The sequence below is a fragment of the Vipera ursinii genome (genome assembly GCF_947247035.1).
Source record: "Vipera ursinii genome assembly, chromosome: Z".
In the NCBI taxonomy this organism is placed as follows: Eukaryota; Metazoa; Chordata; class Lepidosauria; order Squamata; family Viperidae; genus Vipera; species Vipera ursinii.
Window position 1 is genome coordinate 33,169,595 of NC_139517.1, and position 24,727 is coordinate 33,194,321.

At 38.6% G+C, this 24,727-nt stretch overlaps 1 protein-coding gene across 2 annotated transcripts; it reads right to left on the reverse strand.

Moving 5' to 3' along the window:
- Nucleotides 1-208: 208 nt before the first annotated feature.
- Nucleotides 209-24,727, reverse strand: SP2 (Sp2 transcription factor). Of its 2 annotated transcripts, none has more exons than XM_083378611.1 (7): nucleotides 24,680-24,727; nucleotides 19,838-19,913; nucleotides 8,535-9,503; nucleotides 7,858-8,182; nucleotides 6,591-6,765; nucleotides 4,746-4,939; nucleotides 209-2,498 (listed from the first exon to the last, which is right to left on the reverse strand). In XM_083378611.1, exons 2-7 carry the CDS (start codon nucleotides 19,898-19,900, stop codon nucleotides 2,398-2,400), a joined length of 1,827 nt encoding a protein of 608 aa, XP_083234737.1. In that variant the 5' UTR covers nucleotides 19,901-19,913; nucleotides 24,680-24,727; the 3' UTR covers nucleotides 209-2,397. The 2 variants fall into 2 exon arrangements, with proteins under 2 accessions (XP_083234737.1, XP_083234738.1); XM_083378612.1 differs by lacking the exon at nucleotides 24,680-24,727 and adding an exon at nucleotides 23,176-23,913.

The following is a 24,727-nucleotide window of genomic DNA, read 5'->3' on the forward strand; positions in this document are numbered from 1 at the left end:
GGCTCCATATTCATAATTTTATGCAGCATTGCTCCTTTATAAAATATTTGAGAAATATCTCCAATATGTCTCTAGCTCTTGCTATGTTCTTTACCTTTTTCTTATTTTGGTATTATTGTGATATTTATGTGATACTTTTATTTGGATGTTAGCCACCTTGAGTGTTAGAGCTGAATAAGATAGGTTAACAAGTACATTCTTCAGCCCTCTTTTCCTATAAATTAATACAGCCACCAAACACTATACCTTTTACCATTTCAGGACTTCAGCTTTTAATATTAGCTTGCTTATACATAACATTAATTTCAAAACTGGAATATAACGATATGGATTTATTTTTCTTTCTTGCCTGCCTGCCTGCCTGCCTGCTACTTAAATCATTGTCTTTCCCCCCAGGATGGGAAAAAAGTAAAATGTGTGAGCATTTCATTAGGGGAAAACTTTTTGCTACAAATCCTTGATAAAGGCTTTACTTTATAGAACAAGGCAGCTTTCTCTGCATTCCACTATGATTCACTGCCACTATGGATTAAGCATGACAGAAGCATAATGATCACCATTATAAAACCTAACAGCATTGCACGCTGCTGTGTAATGAATGTAACAGGTCAAAGATCATTTTCATTTACAAAGTTTGCAAGTGTATTTTTGGAAGTTGTTACTTCTTTATGAAGGGAGTGGGTGGGTAATGAAAGAGACATATTAAAATCAAAACATTCTGACCAACTTTTTATATCTGCATGACAAAACATTCTGAGCATTAAAAATGCCTTTGAGCAGTCCTTAAGGAGTAAAAATATTTCTCTTTTACATTTTTATTGTCAACAAGCCACCTAAACAACCCATTTTTCCATTCTTTCCTCTTAAGAAAAATAATCTTTTGTTCCCAAATGGCGGCTCAGTGTGAAATTTTAACATTTCAGTCATCAAGAAATGCATGGTTCTTCCTCAACCTGGCACTCCCTTTTAGGCAGGCTACATGCAGCTCTGCCAAGTTACACCATTAATTGAAAACAAGAAACATACTTCAAACAGTTAACAACTAAAAAATAAAATGGATTTTCGTTTTAATTTAAAAGGTCAAAAATAACAAATTGTATATTTTTGAAACAAACAAACACTTAAGCGCAATAGATAGTTTATGATACAATATACACTATAGTACACAAAAAGAGCTGCATCATATATTAAAAAAAGAGGCAGGGGGAATCCAGTGAAGTAAAATAAAATAAAAAAAATGAAATGAAAAAGGGGGAAAACTTAGAATATTCTGTTTTTGAAAAGGATTTTTTTCATTTCACCTGCCAAATTATGTCTAATAGAGCTTGACAGTGCAAATCTGCACTGGACTTTTAATTTTATTTATGTAACCAAGCAATGCAGAATTGCAAACAGGTTGCCCTAGATTTTCCATATGGCTCATAGTTTTTGCCTGCGCTTTTTATTATCTGCATCAGAGCCTGTGGTACAGCTCTGCTTCATATATACATGGGAAATCCTCTTTGTGTATGGACATCTTCCATTTCCTTCAACAAAGTGCTGCTGCTGCTACACATATCCTAGAAATCCCCGTTACATACACAGGCCATATCTAGTTTGTAGACCAAGATCAGATCACAGACTCTGCATTTTGATAGGAACTTTAGGCTTTGCCTGCACTTTTGGGCAGGGCAAAGGTTTTATTTTTTTTAATAAAGAAATTATTAAATTAAAAAATGCTCACAATACATAATTTGAACCTGGGGTAAAATATAAGGCAACATTCTCCATAGAAAAAACATGAAGCTTCCTAAGGAGGATTTTTATATGTATATAGATATAGATATTTATATTTTTAAATATAAAGTAGGAATGTGCTAGGGGGACTGAGTCCCATTTTGGATGGTTTCCCTGCCTCTCATTCAAAAGCTTCACAAGCACATGGGAGTGAGTTGGACGAGGAGCCCAATTACAAGTGGGGTACAGTTTCACTGGTGCTACTCTTAAACCCATAAGGAGTTCCTTTGGTGCAGCAGAGGAGGGCACTGGCTCTGCAAGCTCCTGAGGAAGGTGCATAAATGGGTTTTGCCTTGCTTTTCCAAGTCTGCCACTGGGCTTGTGCCGATTTTAGCATATCTGGAAATGGCATTGCTCCCCCATCTCAGGTTCAAGCCTTGAAGTCTGATGCATTCATCAAGAAGATCCAAAGGAGAGTGCCAGTGTGAAGGCAGTTTGGTTGAAGGAGCAGCAGCCATTCCATTTTTCCTTGGGCAGATGTGGCTGGGAAAGCTGTCACATAGTCAGGACAATTATTTGGGTATTTTTTTGTGTCCTTTGCAGAGACCATCTTTCATGATGAGGGGTGAAAAACTGCTCACCACCACAACGTTTCCTTATTTTTCCTGCTTGCATCCCAACCTACAAGTTCTTGGTGACCAAGTGGGTTTTATAATGCTTTGTCAGATGATCGCTCCTAATGAAGCGCTTTTGGCACTGGGCACACTCAAAACGTTTGTCACCTGGCCAGAGAAATGAACAAGAACAGCAGTGAGCACACATGACAATGGCCCTACAATAAACATATTACAAAAAGCTAATGCACATATGGTTTACAGAGATTGCTTTGGAAAAAAAATTGGTGCATGATAAAACTAAATCCAGAACTAAAATTAAGTTTCGTATAGTGATTAAGGCTAAAACTTGGAGACAGTGTGTCCTGGTCTCACCCTACGCACAAAACCAGTGGGTAACCTTAGGCCAGTCTCACTTTCTCAGCCGTATTAAGAAGGCAATGGCAAACACTTCTGAAAAACCTTGCCAAGTCCCCCATTGCAGGGAGTGTCCAGGCAGTCTCTGAGAATTGGACATGATTGAACAAAATCCCTCCCCCACAAAATCTAAACATAAACATGTAAAATGCATGGCAAGTATGACGATCTCGTTCATGTCCTGCCTGAAGGCATCTGATAAATCACTTTTCAAAGCAGAATGCTAAGCATTAATCTGATTCAGTATTGGGACAATTTATGACTCAGACTGAAATATGTTAAGGTTAAGACAGTATTTTATGAACAACGGAGATGGAATGATGGCCACTGCAATCAAAGAAAGCTGAATATGTCAGTACATAATGGACAGATCATGAGACACAGAGGAGAATGCTAAAGTCAGTCTAGGCTACAGGATATGAACTTTAGCTGTGAGCCTAGCAATGCTCTATTCTGAACCATTTAAAGCTTTAGAGTGGACTTCTAGGGTAGCCCATGTGGAACACAACACAATAGTTAAGTCATGAAGTACCTAGGGCATGGGTGACTGTCAGAAGGGATTCCTGATCCAAAAGTGTATGCAATGGGTGTCTCAGATGGAATTATGCAAAACTCTTATGTAGCACTGCAGGAACTGGATACCATTTATAAATGGGAAAGTGCAAACCCATCCAAGATTAAAGATGGAATATTCCACAACTATCGCCTTGTAGGGGACATGAGTGGCACAATAATTTAATAATACACTCAACAAAAGGAAAGGGAACATTGAACTATGTGGCACTCCACAAAGGAGAAGCCTAGGGAACAACCTCTCCCCAGCAGCACACCAACTGGAAAATGGCTTAAAGGAAGGAGAACCACAGTGAAACAGTGCTACCAACTTTTAAAGCTAGTCTAGATGCTGCCATGATCAATGGTAGCGAAAGTCACTACAGAGATCAACAGTGGATGCACTATCTCCATCCCTGCTCTATCCCATATCATCTACAAGTGTGACCAAAGTTACCCGGGTACTAAATTCTTGCCTAAAGCCCAACTAAAATGGATCTAGATAAGCTGCTTCCTCCAGGATCTTCTGCAATTGCTGTCCAACTACCATCTCAACAACTGTCCTTACAAAGGGGAGGCTAGAGACAACAACTATTTTAAACTGCTGAATCCAAGGTTGGGCATTTGAGGGAGGCAAACCGCTGCCCAATTCAAGGCTGAAGGTACCATCTTCCAGTCTCAAAAAGTTGTCATCACAGTTAACCACAAGTCACCTCCCTGGCCTCTTTAACAAGGAAAAACCTGGTTAAAATTCTCCTGTACATGGGTCTTCAAGAAATATCTCATACTGATGTGTGTGTATGCGGTGAGTTTTACGCACTAGAAGTATAGTAGCTTCTAGTGTGCTTTGAAGTAGAATTCAAGATACTGATTATCACCTCCAAAGCCCTTCATATATAGACTACAATATTTGCAAGACTGCCTCTGATTATTTCTATCCATCAAACTAGTACAATGGAAAAGGCATGCTCCAGATCCTGTTTTTTACAAAATGTCATCAAATGAGACCAGGGAGCAGGCATCTTTGCTGCAACACCTGCTCCAAGGAACATGACACCTCCCAATATCCAAGTCTGCTAGTATTTCTTAAAAGCATGGCTATTTTCCCAGGTTGGAGATCAAAAGGTTAAGGGCCCATGGGATGAATGAAATTGCTATTTTCTTGATTTTATATATATTATTATGACTAGGTTTTTTATTGCGCTTTCAATTCTGTTACCCACCCAGAATCACTGTTTTAGAGGGGGGATGGCTATATTTATGACTTACATAAATCAACTTAAATTGTGTCTTTCTTTTTTTGAAATCAAGTCTTTATTACAAAGATAACTGAGTTAAGATGAAATGCCCTTTAAGTGTTTAATATTTACATTTTCCCCCCTATCATATGAGTAGAACTACAGCTGGGATACAACGGAAGGGAGGCAGACAAATGACTTGACAGACCTGTATGCGTCCGGGCATGCCGCTGCAGTTCATCACTGCGTGTGAATCTTTTTCCACAAAAGACCCAGTTGCAGACAAAAGGCCTCTCGCCTGTGTGTAGACGTACATGGGCCCGCAGAAGGGAAGTCTTGCGGAAGGTTTTTCCACATTCAGGCACGTGGCAGATGTGCCTCTTCTTCCCTTGATCCCCCAACCTACAAAAAAAGAAAAACAGAAAAAGGGTGTTCTTAATCTAGATTAATAAAGATATGGATATATTTGCTGGATTTTATTGTGGTGGCATCTCAGGGATCAGATCAATTATTGTACCCTGCAATAATGTCTCAAGAAGCAGAACTATTGAAAACATCAAACAAATTTCATACTGATTACCCCATATACTTCTGCAGAAGCAGTAGCTTCTGCGAAAGGATCCAACATTGATTCACAAGTACTATTTATAAAAATACATTGGCTATTCTGGAATTTACCAAGAATCCACTTCAGTGTTCCAAGCAAAGACGCAAGACTGAATAAATCAACCCCAATCCATTAACCTTTCAGTTATTCCAGATCTGCTGCCTAATTTAAGCAAGGAAGATATAACCTTTTCAGTTCTGAGGTCACATCAATTGTTAAGTTTTACACACATGCATATGGATGCAAGTTTACACCACTTCAAACATTACCCACAGACAGAATTTCAGAAGGCAGGTTCATTCCCTTCAATTCAACCTGCTCAAGATAGCTACCAAGTGCAATGTGAAAGAAACTATTTATTTTCTGCCACTAAACTGATCCTTTTTAATAAGTTGATCTGCTTGGTTGTGAAAAGAGCAGACAAAATTCCAATTCTTTCTGTTCAATATTAAAAACAGATCCATTATTAAGCCTACCCATTAAGATAAATATCTCTGTACTCTCCCCCAGCAAGAACTCAATACTATTTTAGTTTTCTCAAGAGATGAGCAACTTGGGAACAATCCTGTCTCTTCTTCATGCAGTTATTTTTTTCAAGATAAAAAAAATGCAGAAAGTATTATAGGAGACAACATACACATATTCAATTATTGGTGCTATATTTCTAAAAGACTGAAGACACTACATGATGTCAAACAATCTCTGGACAAGAAAATAAGAACACCCTTTCCTCTGAACAGCTTTCCCTAGATCATATTTTAACAACTAGATAACCAAATACTATTATTATAGAATCTCTTTCATACTTAATGATTTGTGTCGTTTGATGGAAAATCCATCTTTTCATCACCTACACTTCAACCACTGTACCTTTTTATAGCTAAAGAGCGAATGCATCAGAAACCATTCTTATGATGCTTTATCTTGGTATTTTAGAATTCTGATTTCACAAGGTTCAAAATCTTACTAGGAATAGCTGTAGATAAAGAAGGTTCTCAGATGTACTAGAAAGCAGTGACAATAAGGGCAGGAGATGAAGTTAGGGTGGCTCATAGTCATTTGAACTCTTCCATATAGAGGCAATATACTTTTGAATGTCCGAAGACTATTAGTAGTCTTAATACTCTTATGTGTTTCAATATTTACATATATTCACCCGCTTCCCAAATAAAAATATCTGTAATCTTTTTAAAATAGATTCAAAGAAACTTCCTTACTCTCAAATAAAAAGCAAGCAAGCCTTCTACTAAATAAATTGGATTGCTCAGTAGGGGTTATGTTATCCGTCTTTAACTGTTTAAAAATACTGATTTTGTTATTATAAGGCACTACTATTTACTGATACCAAGAGAGGAAGCTTATGAATTAAATAATATAAAGCAGGAAGTGATGTTGGCAGCCTTTGGGCTTTAATGCTCCTTTTTGCTCCCAATCCCCATGCATTACCTTTTCTCCCCATCCTTGCAATTCGGGCAGGTGCAAGCCATCCGCCGTCTCTTTTCCCCAGGCTGCAGGTCCCCCAAGAGTGCTTGTTCCATTTGCAATTGAATTTGGGTAGGGTTCAGGCCACTGATGGTTAGATTATTGCCTGAAACATTCTGTACCGTTAACTGCTGTTGGCCTGCAGAAAGAAGGATGAAGAAACTATGGCTTGGGAATTTCCACTGCTAAAATATGGAGACTCAATTATTTCAGTAAGCCTCCATGCAAACTCAGACTAAAATACCATGTAATATGAGTTCCATTTTCCCTTCTTGCCTTTTTGGATGTCAGAACTCAATTGAAGGTTCCAACATTTCATTCCTGCCTGGATCCAGATGCCCAACTTTCCCCTCATCTTACATACATTTATATTATTTCTAATTTTGTGTCTCTTTACATTACTATCCCACTCTGATACACATTTTCACAGTTTGCTATCTTATGAAGGGGTTTTCATACTTTTCCCACCCTCAAGAAGATAGAAAGCGTGGAATCCTTTACTGCCATCTCCCCAGCAACCAACAATGTACGGAATAGAAATAATGCAATGCTTATGGTTACAAATTACAATTACTATAAAAGTAAGGAAGCTATTTCCTAGTTATGATAGCATAGTGATATAAATCTGCCTTTTATTTTGTCATGCCCCCTATTATTAGAATGAAGCAAGAACAAAAGTCTTTGGGGAGTGCAAAAGTAAAATGATCACAAAATGCTTCACACTTTTCTTCAAGTATGTCCATTCCTAAAGACCTGGTTCTTTCCCCAAGAATTGGGCCAGGATGGAATTTGAACTGGGGTGTTATTTAGTAGCACCTTTGGGGAAAGAGTACTTCAGGGTATTTTTTAAAATTGTTATGAGAATCTAGAATCATTATGAAGGGGTGTGTGCGCGCGCACACACACACTCCTTAATCCAACTAAAAATACGAATCCCAGGCATATTTAAATCAGAACAAGAAATCCGAACACTGGGATAAGGTAGAAAACTAAGAGTTTTATTAAAAATCAAGCTTTCGTTGGCTATCAACGTCGTCAGGATGAAATCATTGGAGTGGGGAGACTGCATTTATATCATCAGCTGATTTTACACACAAACACACACACCCCTACTTATACATTATTTTTCCTTGTTACTGATAACATTCCAAGCTATTTTAAAAAATGGTATGATTATTATATCCAAATTGAAATATTGCACATCACAGGTTTGTTACATTATATTTCCCACCTCCGGTATTGGTGATGGTAACAGGAACACCTTGAACCTGCACACCATTGATGCTGATAGTCTGCATTGCCTGGGCAGCTGCAGCGAGTTGGGCAGCGTTGAGGCTGATGATGCCTCCAGCAGGGGCAATCTTTGGCAGAGCCCGCTCTTTACGAGCCCCCCCTGTCTTTTTGGTACTTCCCCCTGAGTGGGAGCTGCGGGATACAGGGCTGCTGCAGGCTGTGGCTGAGGAGACTGCAGGGGCAGGGGTCATAGTTAGGCCCCCTCCTGGGGTGTCTTGTAGTAGTATTGTCTGTAGCTCACCAGAAGGTGTCTTAAAATAGACCTACAAAAATGACACAAAAATGAATCACAGAATCTGACCTCCAAATAGAGCTTCCCAACCTTCTCCTTCCCCAAAGTTTTGATTACAAATCACTGTACCAGAATAAATGCATGCCAAATTGTTTATACCTCTTGAATGCTTTTATAGGAAACTGACACTTAAATAACATTTATAGGGGAAAAAGTAACTGGACAAGTAATGTTTTTTCTATTACAAGAACCCCTAGCTTGTTTGCCCCCAAGAATTCTAGTAATTAGGTATTACTTGATCGCTCCAAATTGAGTGATAGTTTGAATTAATGAAAATATTTAAAAAAAACAGAAAAAAGGGGGGAGAACTTTCAATGAAATACCTGAGTGGGAACTGGCTCCGTTGTCTGGATCTGGAAGTTTTGTTGGGACTTTTGGGGAACTGTGGGGAGTGTGGCTGAGGCTGCCTGGACTACCCGTAGGGCTTGCTGGGGTATCTGAACTACCTGTTGCTCTTGTTTGGGCTGAACTACTTGCACCTGTTGGACCACAGCTGGCTGCCCAGACCCAGGACTCTGCACAATCAACAGATTGTTCCCTGCCTGGATGATGTTGTCAGCTGTAGTCTCTATTAAGACTGTTTCCACTTGCTCTGCCATAGCCATTGCAGTTGTCTGAGCTTGTGATACCATTTTCTTTCGGGATTTTCTGCTTGGCTTAGAGGGGCTGTCGGGCACAACTTGAGTTTGAGAACTAGTCTCCCCAGCAGTTACAAGATTGCTCACTGGAAGAGTAAGTGTAACATTGCCACTGGTGCCAGTCAACTTGACAACACTACTTGTGTTGTGGAGACTGGATGCTGATGACTTATGAGCTGGAGCTGGCTTTATTGGCACAGGCTTATGAGCTGAAGAAGAGGACGACGATGATGAAGAGGAAGAAGAAGGGGTGATATTGCTGGGAATAATCTGTATTTGATTGCCCACATTTTGCTGCACCTGAATCGTCTGTCCTGATGCTGTTTGGATCTGTGGTACCGTCTGATACTGGATACTGGCAGAAGAGCGGGTTCCTTTGCTGATTACAGTTGGGTTCTGGATTGTAAATACTAGCTGTCCACCAGGATATGATGTCCCCAATTGAGAACCTTGAATTTGAAAGAGATTTCCTTTTGATGATAAGATTCCAATGTTCTTATTAGAACTTAATGGGAGTGGAGCAGGTTTAATAGGAACCAATTTTCGAGGGGCAGGCTGAGGAGGAGCAGGAGAAGTAACTGCTGCTTCTACAGCTGGAGGACCAATTTTGCTACATGTGGCTGCAAGTAGAGCTAATGGAGATGGCTGAGAATCCTAAAGGAATGGAAGAGAAAAGGCTTGTGTCAAAGACAATGGACACAAATAGTTTGTTCCAGATATAATACAACACAGTTGAAGAATTAGAAAACCCAGATTTTTATAATACAAAGCTTGGACTTTGCATTAAAATAGCACAACATCATATTCTTAAATCAACAAGTATCAATAGAATTGGATCCAGACTAAATGAGAAGTGCTATAGGCTCATCAAGTGCTAAAGAACTAAAACTTGACTAATTTATTCCACTGAATTTGAGTTCAGCAAACATTTCAGCTAACGTGTATTCAATATATGAATTATAAATGTATATGATTGTTTGAGAGACCCAAAATATTCTGTATATAACACCATAAGGGAGAAATGAAGCATTCCCAAATATTTTAGAAACTAACATTGTTTACTCTCATTTTCTTATTCATTCTGCATTTAATACTTTTACATTTTCAGCAACCAACACCTCAAACTGAATATCCATGATAAACATTTTATAAACAGAAATTAGTAATCTGTATTAGACGCATATACAGTAAGAACTTATATTGGTATCATACAATATAATGGTCATTCACTGACTTTGAATGGACCTTGGGTGCCAAGAGAACAGAATTATTTAGAAGAGAGTTCTAAATAATTCTGTTAATTAGTTCCCTCAAGGAACTAATGATTTGAACCTGCTTTTTATCAAAAAGGGGAAAAAAACCATTCATTTACATGAAGTAACATTGTCCACCTCCTTAGTTGCAAGGGCTTTTTTTTTTTACACTTATAATATAGGAAACAGCCCTTTTCTAACTTGAGAGTAGATCAAACCTTTTTATTGAGACCCGGTCTTCTGCATGCTGCTGTATTTTACTGTTACACTATGACCTCTCATAATGCTCTGCAAATTTCATTCCATTCTGCCATAAAGAAAAAGTTACAGCCAAGTAGGTATAAGGAAGGAGAATTATGCCACAAAATATTGCAGGAGTCTGTTAAGTTTCACATTGGAAGTATATACATGATGCTTAGTGGAAAAATGAAATAAGGGCTGCGGATCGTTGACCAGAGGTTGTTGTTTTTTTTAACAAATCCTTTATCAGAAGAAAGCATCTATATTTTCTTTTACATAATTGTGTTCTGTTTGTGTATGCAGTTTTCTGCTTTTCCTTTTCATTGCACCTATGCTTGCAGGCCATACATGCTCTACTCTGGGTCACAGGATCAGAAGGAATAAGAACTTAGAACCGAGTAATCAGCAGTGTCCTTAGTTGCTGCCCAACTGCCTCTCCAGCAAGGTTAAGGGGGTAGAAACTTCCTCTCTGGAGCCCCAAGCCAGATATGGCTCATTTTTTAAATTTGATCCTTCTTTTATGGTTTCTCCTATCACATCAATTTTAGTTTCTTTCTGTTTAATTTTTACAGACTTTTTGGACAGACAGACCATCTGTTCAATCCAGAAGAACAGGTAAAGGTAAAGGTTCCCCCGCACACGCGTGCTAGTCGTCTCCGACTCTAGGGGCCGGTGCTCATCTCCGTTTCAAAGCCGAAGAGCCCGCGCTTGTCCGAGGATGTCTCCGTGGTCATGTGGCCGGCATGACTAGACGCCAAAGGCGCATGGAACGCTGTTACCTTCCCACCGTAGTGGTCCCTATTTTTCTACTTGCATTTTTATGTGCTTTCGAACTGCTAGGTCGGCAGAAGCTGGGACGAGTAACAGGCGCTCACTCTGTTACGCGGCACTCGGGATTCGACCTGCCAAACTGCCGACCTTCTGATCGACAAGCTCAGCTTCCTAACCCACTGGAATGCCTAATGGAGGTCCCGCTCTACTAGGAGATAGGATGAAAGGACACTGAGCTCAGTATTCTTAGTAATTGCTTTCATTTGATGACCTTCCAGAGAATAATTAAAACCTGATTTTTCTGAATGATTTTTGCTGATTAAGCAGAGATCTGTACTATCATTATCTGTTACCATGCAATGTTTGGTTGGTTTAAATTTGGTTTGATTTTATATATGCTTAGAGCCTCTGGAATGAGGAAATTTAATAGGTAGGTAGGTAGGTAGACAGACAGAGGATTGACAGAATCATAAGTCACTTTATATAATTTCTATCCAACGTTTCAGTAGGCTGGAAAGAAAAAATGTATAGAAAAGACGGCTAGAAAAAAAGATTATGAAAGAAGCATTACTACAATATGTATACCCAGGAAAATATAGTTGTTAAGAATGCAGTCAAAGAAAATAAACTCTGGTTAAGATTAAGAGGCACAGGAAATATAGAGCAATTCTGAAAGGAATTGAAGAGGGCTAAACATGCATAAAGTGGAATCAATGAGAGAATGCTCTAGTATGCATTTAGAGATATCCATGGCGCTGACACTGATATATTTATTATTTATTATTTGGATTTATATACCGCCCCTCTCCCGAAGGACTCAGGGAGGTGTACAGGGCAATTAAAACACTATATACAACACATAATATACAAAAATTAAAATAAATTAAACCAAGTAGCCCTAAACAATAAAACCCATTCTAAAATGTAAAATTTAAAATCTAAAATCCCAGTCCCTCAGTCCAGGCCGGCAAGTTCAAATAGCCAAGTCTTCAGGTTGTGGCGGAAAGAGCGAAGGTCGGGAGCCATCCGAAGCTCAACAGGGAGCTGATTCCAGAGGGCAGGCGCGCCCACAGAGAATGCTCTCCCCCTGGGGGCCGCCGGTTGACATTCCCTGACCGACGGCACCCTGAGGAGGCCCTCTCTGTGGGAGCGCACAGGACGATGGGAAGTTAACGCTGGTAAAAGGTACTCCCGTAAATAATCCAGACCCATGCCATTTAGGGCTTTATAGGTCATCACCAGCACCTTGAATCTCACCCGGAAGACAACTGGAAGCCAATGCAGCTCGTGGAGCAGAGGTATTACATGGGAGTATTGGGAGACCCCCATCACAACTCACGCGGCCGCATTCTGCATCACCTGGAGCCTCCGAGTGGTATTCAAGGGCATCCCCATGTAGAGAGCGTTGCAATAGTCTATCCGAGGTCACGAGCGCATGAGTGACTGTGCGTAGGGCATCTCGGTCCAAATAGGGTCACAACTGGCGCACCAGGCGAACCTGGGCAAAAGCCCCCCTGGTCACAGCTCCTATATGATCTTCTAAACTGAGCTGTGAGTCAAGGAGGACACCCAAGTTGCGAGCCCTATCTATGGGGGGTAACACCTCACCCCCTATAGATAAAGATGGAATAGAGTGGACAACCCGACATACCGTCATGGAGGCCATAAACTCCCAAGCCAACCCCGACGAACCTTCTAGGGATGGCAGGTTAAAGTCCCCCAGAACCATAAGTCTGGGGAACTCAACCGCCAACCCAGAGAGGGTGTCGAGGAGCTTGGGCAGGGCTGCTGCTACACAGGTAGGCGAAAGATACGCCAGCAACAAGCCCAACTGAGCCCCAGGGCCAAATCTCAGGAGAAGCGACTCACAGCCGAATATCTGAGTAACGGTAGCCTCCTGCGGACACAAGGTCTCCCTTACAACCACCGCAACACCCCCACCCCTTCCCTGAGCCCAAGGCTGGTGAAGCACATGGAAACCTGGTGGGCAAAGTTCAGTCAGAGGGACACCACCCTCTGGGCCCAACCAGGTCTCAGTAATGCAAGCCAGATCAGCACGCTCCTCTTCAACCAACTCTCGGATAAGGGGAGCCTTATTAACTACCGATCTGGCATTAAAGTACACCAGCCTGAGCTCAGGGGTCTGCTCATCCCCACTCCCGGGAATACGGGGTAAATCTGGGGGGTCGGAGCGCGCCACCTCTTGAAGATAGCGGGGGCGCGCTCCCGAATATTGATGCGGCCCCCGGTACAACCACCTGTTGCCATTCCCAATCGTCGTGGGGATCTGCAACCCCACCCCCCATTCCGGAGACCCGGAGGCACCCAACCCAATCCCAATCCCACTGCGACCTGTCACAAGCCTGGACTGAACCTATCAAGGAGTGAAGTTGCAACAAATGCTATAAATGTTAGTGTTTCCCCACCCACCCACTCACCGATGAAAGAGATGCCATAAATGTTGTGCTTATAATCAAATCTAAGGTTGCAATTATTTAAGTACTAGCTATGCAAGTGTGTGTGTATGTATGCGTGTGTGAAGAGTGAGAGACTGAGACTCCATCTGTGCCTGATGATTGGAATAATGCCTTATTATTCCCTCTATAAAGGGAAAGGGAACACCAGTAAATGCAGAAACTATCTGTTAAGTGCGCCCGGAAAGGTGTTTGATAGAATTAGTGCAGGTTCGCATCCCACCAGGCTCAAGGTTGACTCAGCCTTCCATCCTTCCTAGGTAGGTAAAATGAGGACCCAGATTGTTGGGGGCAATAAGCTGACTTTGTAATAATGCCGCCTGGGGGGGGGGGGGCGAAAGCCCTAATAAGCAGGCATATACATAGAATGAAGGCTATTGCTAAGCACATTGATTTGTGCCTTAAATTGTAAGCCGCCCTGAGTCTTCGGAGAAGGGCGGGATATAAATGGGATTAAAAAAATATAATTAAAATAATGCAAGAGGTGATAATGAACAAAATTTGGGAAGTAAAACATTTTTTATGTTAGGTAGGAGTATTCTGACCTGATTACTGCTGTTTAGTAGGTAATTGTAAAATATGTCAAAGTAAGACAGTTTATTGTGCATTCACTAATTCAGAGAAGGTATATAATAAAGTCAATATGCAGGATGGATAGAATGTTTTGCACAAATACAGAGCTGAAAGTTGTTTGCTGAGTGCAGTGAGAGGGTATATTATCTAACTAATGTATGCATGAGAATAAGTGGAATACATAGCAAATGGTTCAACCCTATATAAGAGAATAAATGATGTTCTATTGGTTGTTCAATGTGTTTATGAATAAATGGATAAGGAATGCTTTAGCAAATATTACCTAGATGGTATACTGCAGAGTACAAAATAGATCTGAACATTACTATAACGAAGACCAAGGCAACTGTATTTGACAGAGAAAATGGAATTATTAATAGTTAATTATATGCAAATGCCAAAAAAGCTGGAGTAAATTGATGAATTTATCTAGTATAGTAGAATAATTACAAAAGATTAGAAAATGGACAGTGAAATTGTTAGGACGTACAAATAAATGTTAGTAGGAAGGTAATCTATCATCAGGTAATCATCAGGAGAACTTGTAGAAAGAAGAAATATAGCTGTGTCTAGGACTTTGTTTCTGCTCAGCTTGGTTTATGAAAGTGAGAGGCTGGATATGTCAGGATAAAAAGTAACCAAAATTCAGGGCAAATACGGAAAATAATGCATATTATTGTGAAACAAAATAGGGTCAGAAATTATTGAGTGATGAATGAATAAGGACTCAGTGACAAGTACAAAAAATACATTCTGGTAGCTTGCTCCTAGAGAAAACAAATTAGAACTGATTTACATGGCAAATATATGAAATAAATATATTTATATTTATTCAATATAAATATAATGACTCATAAAAGAGGAACCATGAGAAGCCTGGTCTGGTTGAAGTTGATAAGTCCTTGAAAAAGTGAGAATTTTAAAGAACAAAAGCCAATGAATAAAGTCATGTGGGAACATGATGGATTTCCAAGGGCAGAAAGAATATAGTGAATGGTAGTGGCATAAACTAAATTTAATCATATTTTGTTCTTTTTTCTTACCTCATGACTTAAATCTCCTTTCCTTGCTTTGTATAATAATGCCTACCATGATGGAAACAGATGAAAGAGTATGCATGTAAGGAAAAAAATATGCCAACCCCCCCCAACAAAACATTCTTCATTATGATGAAGTTATTTCTTAACGCATCTATATTTCAAAATGCAGAATTTAGAGTCCTACTAAATCTCTAAGAAAGTAGACTTCAAAAATATTTTCAAAAACAAACTAAAATCTAAACCTTTGGGATGATACAATGATGATATAGCGCATCCTAGATGTTTCTGCCTAAGGGATGGAAGCTATATTTAATGAAAAGTATCCTTGATTTTGTTTTGTGAAAGGGAGACTGTTACCTTAAGATAACTGAAAGTTGTTACATAGAAAAATCACTCCAAAAACACAAGCAATTTTCATTTCTTCATTTGATCATCTTACTATCTTTCTATTCCAAAAGGAAGATAGAAGAGGACACAACCCTTATCAAGCAGAAATGTACATACTTCCACTGTCAACCAGGAAGAGGAAGGATATACCTAAACATTGCATGGTGTTTAATGAAACTTGGATTAGATAGCATTCCAAGGTTCTTCATGGAACCCAGAGTTTCTTAGATGCTTGGCAAAGGCTGAAGGCGGGATCTCCCCTTCTTTTTTATTGTCCAGTACGTGTTTCAGTTGTGTTTTCTGCTTCTCTTCTCTGGTAGCCAGTAGCATATAAAAGTATTTTTATTTTCTACCAGATTTTGTAGCCAACATGCTTTCTAATATAGTTGACCCTCTGGAAGATTCATAAATGAGTTATTGTCCTAGTAAAATGAAATTCAAAATAAATAATATATTTTATTAATGAACTTTCCAGTTAAAATAACTTTCTTTTATGGGGAAAAACAAAGAACATTTGCTTGAAAACAAATGTAGCTACGTACTTTAAGGAGTTGCATTAAAGATGCAGTCTTTAAAGCAGTTGTGTGCCTTTTCAAGTTCACATGGAAGTCAAAGAAGACACAGCTACCTCAAAGAAATACCGAATTCATGCTACAAGACATTTGGAAGTGTATCTTCTAGATCATTTTCAAAGCATGCACACTACTACCAGTTATTTCTCTGTAAATTTCATTTATATAGTGATTAGTAACCATAAATTTTTTCCTATGTTGTTCTCCAGCAAATATATAAATCATCTATATGATTTGTTGTTTCAGTAAGTTTTTTTTAATTTTAAAACAAGTTTTATTGGTTTTCCTATTTAAAGACTATATATTTAGAAAGCATCATTGCACCTGGGTAATCATCAATTGAATAACAGAGTTTTCAATACCTAGTTTGGGTTACATTGTCATAACATCCTTCTCTATTTCCCTTAACATTCACTACAAAGTGTTTTAACGAATTTCTAAGAATAGCATAGTCAATTAAAGAAGAAATTTATCAGTCCAGTTTCAATGAAATATATCCATGTCCTGTTATTAAATTTTATCTAATTTTGATATTAATTATAGTATTCAAATTTAACCTTTAACATCCCAAATGGTATTCACAACCCAAATTTCCCTTATTTTATTACACCAAAGATTGTAGCGTCTAACATACACAGAATAGTTAAGTAGCTAAACTCTACCTAATAAACATTGTCTATTTCATATCCTAATACATCACAAGTTACCAATAGGACAGCCTATATTTATCAATCTACTTTTCCTTCTACATAACTAAAATTTTAACATCAAACGTAGGATCCATAAGCCAAATTCCCATAATGTATGAATTATAATGTTTAAAATAAGCCTAATAAGTAAAAACATTCTAATTCTATCTCACAAACATTTTCTATTTCAGATCCTAGTAAGTCACTAATTACTACCAAAATGGCCTATAATGATTCTCTAGGCACTCATTTTTTAAATCTAACTCTAGGTTTCTTTTTTTGCCAATCAGGTTTCCAGACAAAAGCCTTTATATTGCCAAATAGGTCTTCCTTCACTTTCATGCATGTTATTTGCACCAGAGGAGGCCATCCAACCATCAATAATGCACAAAAGTTAAACCATTTATACTCATATTGTTGCCCTATTGATTCCACTCTCTTTATTTGTTCTAATAATATCTCTGTCTGTAATTCGGTATGGATTTTTCTTCCATCCGGGTTCGTCTGTTTTGAGTAGAGAATCTTATCCAGTTTTATAGTTAATAGTTGGCTGTCCAGGGTTTCCACAGGCTGTCTTTGTTGATCTTCGGCATCCTCCATATTGGCATCATTATCTTGTGCATAGTATACTTCTGGAATTGTAGGCTCTTTAGAGAAGGTCCAAAGTTGAATATTAAGTTTTTTCATAGTTTGTTGTTGGTCTTTAGGGTTGTCTGTCTTAGTAATAATTCCTTGTACTTTTAAGATTGTAGGTTCTTTGAGTGGAGTCAAATTTTGGATATTATTTTTTTCAGTATTTTGTTGTTGTTGCTTATACTGTATTCCTCTCTCTCAATAGTGTTTTCTTCCAATTTTGTTATATTCTGAAATGTGAATTCTTTGATTGGAGTCTGGGTTTCAGTTTGTGAGTTAGAGTTTGGCACCTAAATTTTTCAGTCTGGAGATAGACATCTCAGTGACTTTATATATTGTTTCGAGTATAAGCTTATAATCAAGCGAGGTTTGTGGCTGATCACTCTCCATTTTGTAGTAGTTATAGATAGTCCATAGTGGAGGCTAATTTTCAAACAAAAGTCAGTAAGTGTCCACCTCCACAGGTCTAAGCTAAATTCATCTCCAGCTGTTTCAGGTTTTTATCTTAATGCCAAGGTCAAAACAAGTTTGCTTGCCAATAATATTCACTGTATCAGGCTTGGCCACTAGATGTCCCCAGAGTACTTAAAATCCTTTTCAGACAGAGTAAATTTTGTCAATTTTGGGTCTTTTTGTTTCTTTTTTGTCCCTTTTTAAATCAAATCGGTAGAATAGTCCATTTCTGTGAGTTTAGGAATTTTGGGCCAAAAATAGAAAGACAGTAAGTCCAATTAATTAGTATTATTTAGTTCAAGGCTTTTTTCCCCTCTCCCGATGTAGAGGGTAGGGAAAGAAAAGATCCCTTCCCTATCTCCTCACAGGGAGAAGCAAATTCAAGAAGATTTTAGCAGGAAAAGATGCACAATTAGGAAAGGAAGAAGGCAATTCTCACCCAGTTTTCAAGTGCTTTGTTGTAATTTTGGCTTTGGCAGGAAATGGCTGAAACGATGGGCCATGGGAGTGGCCAATCCTTTCTTCGTTGGTTCGGAGAGTTGCTCCAAGCTGACGGGAGGGCTGCTGCCCTTTTACTGCTGACTGGAGAGTCCTCTCCCCTGCTTGTCACCCCTCCAGGGCGACTTTCGACCCCTTTACAGGGATCACCCGATGAAGAAATCCAGACGTGGGGAGTGTTCCCCTCACGTGTCTGGCCGTGCCAGAATCCAGAACCAGAAGCCCGAATTATACATCTTTTATTGGTCCTAAATTAAATACTTGGGTTGAGGGTAATTCCAGTTGAATCTTTGGACATGTCAATAATAGTTTTGTTGAATGTGAAAGAGAAATGGTTTGCCACTGTCTTCTTTCAGGAAGTTTTTTCAACTTTCTAGTTTAATCTACAGCCCTAGGAAAGTCTGATGGACTTCATTTATGTATTAATCAAGTCTAAACATTTTTTTTTAGTAGATGCTGTCACTTGTGAATAACACACGGTAAAAACTTCAATTGTTCTCTCCCTTTTTTCACTTTTGCCATATGTACTTTGACTTGCTCTGCCAAATTATATATATTTTTATGTGCAAGAAATCTTTAAAATTCAAAAAATTGCTTAGTCCACCAAACAAATTATTTCTAGACAAAGTTTTTAACTGATTGGCAAATATCACAAAATGTTGTTCCAAATATGAATGTTTACATATGTATATGAGATTAGTCTAATGCCTAATAATCCACACTGAACTATAAACACAGGAACCTAAAACACAGACTATAGCATTCAAAGCATCTAACGCAGTATTATAATATAAAGTTAAGTTCAAGAACAGCAATGGAACTTGAAGTATAATAGCATTACTTGCAATAATTCTGAATTTTTAGGCAAACTAAATGCTCTGTCTTTGGACTAATATTCTAGACCAGGGGTGTCAAACTCAATTTCATTGAGGGCCGCATCAGCATTGCGGTTGCCCTCAGGGGGCCGGGTGGGTGTGGCCTGGGTGGGTGTGGCCTACTGGGTTGGCATGGCTAGAGTGCGTATGGCCTACTGGGTGGGCGTGGCCAGCTCTACATCGTTCGCATCAAGGGGGTGCCTATGGGGGCCTGGGCAGGAGTGGGACAGATCTGAGGGTCTCTGGCAGAAGGAGGGTCTCTGGGCCAGGGCCAAGGCGGCCGTTCCCTCACTGTTTCCAGGATGGCTTCGCGGGCCGCATGAAACCACTTCACGGGCCAGATCCGGCCCCCGGGCCTTGTGTTTGACATGTCTGTTCTAGACCAATAAATGAAATTGTGATATCTTAGTAGAATTCTTCTCTATACTAAACACCTTCATCAGACAGTTTTCCACATTTGCATGATTCTAGGCCAAACATTTACATTTTTTTAAAAAAATACAACAATGCTATCAACAGAAACAACCCACCTGAGCTGCTGTAGCAGCAGGCTGTAAGTAATCACTGGGACTAACTGCAGCAGTGGCAGCCATACTGTCTCTAAATCTGGAAAAAAAAAGGTTTGGTTAATCAATTAATTAATCTAAATTGTTTTTCAATACTGATAGTAAGATTTATATTGTGTGCAAGATAGATATATCGTCTGACTGTCATAATATACTATTTTCAGTTAAAATTATTCACAGCATAAAACTGAACAGAATTGTACCCACAACTAAAGTATTTATTTAAATGAATTATAATCCATCTTAAGCATTTCTTGCTAGTTGAGCTGACAGATATCAGAACAATAAAAAGAAAGTTAGATTATGTTCAGTATGGATTAGAAAGTTAATGTAAAAACTATTAGAATGGGGGGAAATGCAACATATTTTAGAGAATTTGACAATGATGTCATCAATAATTTGCAGGACTATTTTTGGGCATATTTATCACATCTGGGGAAAAATATGCTGTGACCTTCTGCTATCTCACCATAATAGGAATAATCAGCCAAATAACTGCAAGGTTGAAAGCCAGACAGAATTTAAGCAAACATTTTATAAACTATGAGCATCAATATAAAACTATATGCATAGTTTTATGCTCCTTACACATTTGTTGTATGCAAGGAGCTAAAAAATGGTAATATTGGCTTTGACACATCCTACAAATACCTATTCTAAAATCCTAAGCAGCAATTTTATTCTAATTATGACAACCTATTCATAGAATTCTTTATATGGGAGGTATTCCAAAAGCAAATTTCTAAATTTTACTGTTGTGGAGATAAATTTGAAAACATAGAGATTATTAACAAAATGAAGGAACCAGGGAAAGAAAGATGGTAACAGAATGACCAGCATGGGAAAGAAACAACAAAAAATAACTTTTAGCCTTCTAAGCACTGTTTTGTGCATGCTGCATTGTCATATGACTAAAATTCTAAAGAGAAAAGGTCATTCGGAGCATGTATGTGAACTAGTGTTATAACTGTCAGAGCCTCCTCAAACCAAACATATATTTTAAAGCCTAGAAAAAGGTACAGTTTCAAAATTTACTATCAGGTATAATACAAGTGTCCCTGTGCATTTGGAATTACCTCTTCCTCTGCACTCTAATAACACCATACTTGTCCATGTCAGGTATTAGCCTACCCATTTCGTTCTTCAAAAAAGTAGCTCAATTGCCAAAGAATGATATGTTGATCAAATTAGCCCAGCCACAAGTATGAGGCTCAATATGGATCCCAAGTAGACTATAAAAATAATATAGCTCACCGATGTTTCCTAAATCCACAAGAGAAGCATGTTTATAGGAAATACAACCAAAATTACAATTAGTTCCTTTAGCACAGACATCCTAGATGGCAAATCTAGATGAACACATTTTTTTGCAGTTCATCAACAATTGCTACCCTCTCAATGGAAGCAAGTGTAAAAGCTTGCTTCATTCTACTATGCTTCATTCTATCAACTACATAAGATTAGGCAAAATGAAATAAGGTTTTGAAAGAGGATGAGAAAGAGAAAAATATGTGTTGTGCAATTAGCTCACATGGTGTAACAAGATGGTGGGTTTGTTGTCACTGTGAGTTGTGGTGGTGGGGGGCACGAAGGGAGGTTCAGCCAATCTCAATGTATACATGGTTGTACTTTTGACAATAAAGGTTCATTCATTCATCCCACTCTGATCATTACTATTAACAGACAATTAGGTTTCTAGATGTATTTATTGTAAATCATAAGATTTGTATGGCTGTTCATCTTAAACAACTCTGGGCATCTTGCAACAGCAATAATGTTCATGTGACATAAATTGAAATGATGGTTCATAGGCTTTCAAAAGGACGAGAATAAGAAAATTATATGACTTACTTGTTTTGGTAGGATTTTCTAAGTTCTAACCTACATTCATAGTGCATGATGGCTTTCAGAGTTTATAACATGATGTGCTGGAAGCCCACAGCAGAAGCTCTAATACAGGTAGTCCTTGAGTTATCACAACAATAGAGCCCCAAATTTCTGTTGCTACGTGAGTTTTGCCCTACTTTATTACCTTTCTTGCCACAGTTAAGTGAATTTACAGCAGTTATTAAATTATAATTGTTAAATGAATCTGGTTTCCCCAGTGACACTGCTTGTCAGAATGTCGCAAAAGGTGATCACGTCACCCTGGGACACTAAAACCGTCATAAAGGTGAATCAGTTGCCATGTGTCTCAATTTTGATCATGTGGCCACAGGAATTGCTGTAATGGTTGTGTGAAAAAATGATCGTCACTTCTTTTAGTCCAGTTGTAAATTCAGTCATTAAATGAACTGTTGTAAGTCGAGGAGTACCTTTATAGCAAATTCTTATTTGCAAGATTTAGGTTAAATATCAGTCAATCAATGAGGAAGGATTCAACATCTTAAAAGCAAGTTTTGACTCAAAGAGAAAAAAAAACTCAGCCACAAGTAACCAAGTATTTTTAATATCATTTTTAAAACTTAAATTATTTTATTTATATTGTATGCTAAAATCCCTATTTTTTAATTCAAGGAATCATCATGACTGAGATCCTTGAATCCTGGAGAGCAGTATTACTGGCTGTTGAACTCATCTTCCTTAAAAAGAGAATAAACACAAGCTTTGGGTTCGTAGTCAGCAGAGTATCCATTCTTTTTCTTTACATTTAACTTTCTATTAGCCCCACACCATTTACTATCACTGGTAAATCTTATTCTTTTTCCACAATTTTTCTCTCAATTTTTCAGTCTTTTATGTGGTTTGGGATCTATAGCCAATTTGGAATAGTAGTTAATATGTTGGGTAGAAATCAGGAAACTTAGTTCTAAGCTTCCCTTAGGCCAGTTGGATTACTTTGGGTCAAGCATTCTTAGAGGGCTGTGTCACTTTAGGCCAATCACTCTCAGCCCAACTCACAATAAGTTCACAAAAATATTTATAAAAGCTACATGTGTTTAATGTTGAATCTCTGTATATATTGTGCACACTTTCTTATTTTCCTTTCTTTTTTGACTTCTCTGTAATTCCTTTTTTATTGTCTTTGCAATTATTTTGTATGCAACATCTTATTTTTGAAATAATTCAGAAAATTTAAGAAAAAAACATTTTAAAGGTTGGATCAAATATATTAAAATTTAGGATTTATTTAAAAGTTAGTATCCATTACACATTATATCAGAATTGTATCCAATAACTGCAATAATAATCACAGTACAATAAATAAATGTATGCCTTGTTGCTAGATTGTTAAGACTTTTTAACTGGCTGCATTAGTACTGATCTTTGAAGAGTAAACAAAGCCTTCTGATTCAACATACCAAGCATTAGCCCCATGATCTGTGCTACATCTTCCGGGGGAAAAGGTCTCCTTCTGATTGTTCTTTAGGATCCTATGGACAATTTCTTCCTCAATTCCATTGGTTAGGTCTGCAGAAAACACTGCCCTAAACTACAGTTGGGTAATTTGGGTTTCAATGTGTTGGGTGAGCCACCTCACTGTATTATAAACAAAGTTAAAGCAGAATAATCATAAAATAGGAATGGGATTTTATATACGCATGTTTTAAATATCTGAAGCATGCATGCAATAGCAGTTGGGATTTTACACATTCACAGCAGTATATAGTATATGAATCGATTTTGTTCAATGCATTCAAAGTCAACTAAACTGAGGTCGGTTACATCAAGGGGGTTTTATGACTAGTTTAGACTTCTATGTGCTTATAAGCTAATCACACTGAAGCCTAAACTGAATTAATTCAATAAATCATTGTGCAAATACAGTATGGCTATTGAAGCAAGCAATCTAAAACACAGCAAGATTGTGTTATCATCAGTCCCCTGCACCCTCCACCAATTATATTTTATTCTCAGTACATCTGAATATACTACTGATACTTGAGCAAACTTGCCTGTTCCTTAAGTCCAAGGTTTGAAATGCTAAGCTTGACTTAACCTGATAGCCTTGTTAATTTTCTCCATCACTTACAGTCATCTGCTACATCCTACTCTTTCTCCCTCTGTCCCGTACCTTTGTACTAGACATCTGCCCCATGATTAGAGGCAGCATTATCTCAGTCCATTTTTTCCCGTCTTTGGAATCCCCACATCCATCTTTCCCTTTCCTGGTTCCAAGTACCCACCATTCTGATTCTGCATGGCCCTTAGGCTTGTCTCAGTGCCCTATAACCACTTATTCTTACTGTCTGCGTTAGGTGACCATCTCAACTCTTTTCATGCACACATTCTCTACTATTACTTGACTGGACTGTCATTGTCCATCCTCCAACTCTTTTAATTCTCCATTCTTATACCATTTTCTTAATCTACATAAGTTCATAACCCTATCGAAATAGCCTGACATCAGGGGAAAAAAATAAGTAAACATGTATTTGAAGCAACAATATTACACAAAGGTCCACTTGTTTTCTTTCAGGTTATTGTTAAAAAGTACAGATATACCGCCATTAGGAAAAAAAAACCAATACCGAGCAACAACGCCAAACTATCAATATATCCCGTCGTTTCCCGCCTCCCGCTCTCTGAACCCAAGAATAATGAATGGACACTCTCATTCTCCCCCCGTCACCCATGCCTGTTTTTCTTATGGGTCCCCGGAGGCGGGCTCTCATCTTAGCCCCGCCCCCTTCCGGTCCCAGTTGCTTCAGCCCTCTTCGCGCGCTCGGGGCCCCCCCTCCCAACAAAGGCCCCCTACTCGCTTTACAGATCCCACCTCTTCCTCCATTTATCACCCCACTTGATCTCTTGATTTCTCCTCCCATTTCTCCCCGAGCACGAGCTCGCTTCCCCGAGCTCACTCGCCTGCTAGCAAGGAATCGGCAGCGGTCCGAACCCCCCTCAAGACGCCAT

Bases quoted from the DNA above. Each gene is read 5' to 3' on its own strand.
- SP2 (XM_083378611.1), bottom strand. From the start codon at position 19,900: ATGGCTGCCACTGCTGCAGTTAGTCCCAGTGATTACTTACAGCCTGCT. The intron at 8,183-8,534 runs GTATTTCATTGA...TCATTTTTGTAG, and splicing joins CGGAGCCAGTTCCCACTCAG to GTCTATTTTAAGACACCTTC. The intron at 4,940-6,590 runs GTAATGCATGGG...CTTTTTTTGTAG, and splicing joins TGCAAGGATGGGGAGAAAAG to GTTGGGGGATCAAGGGAAGA.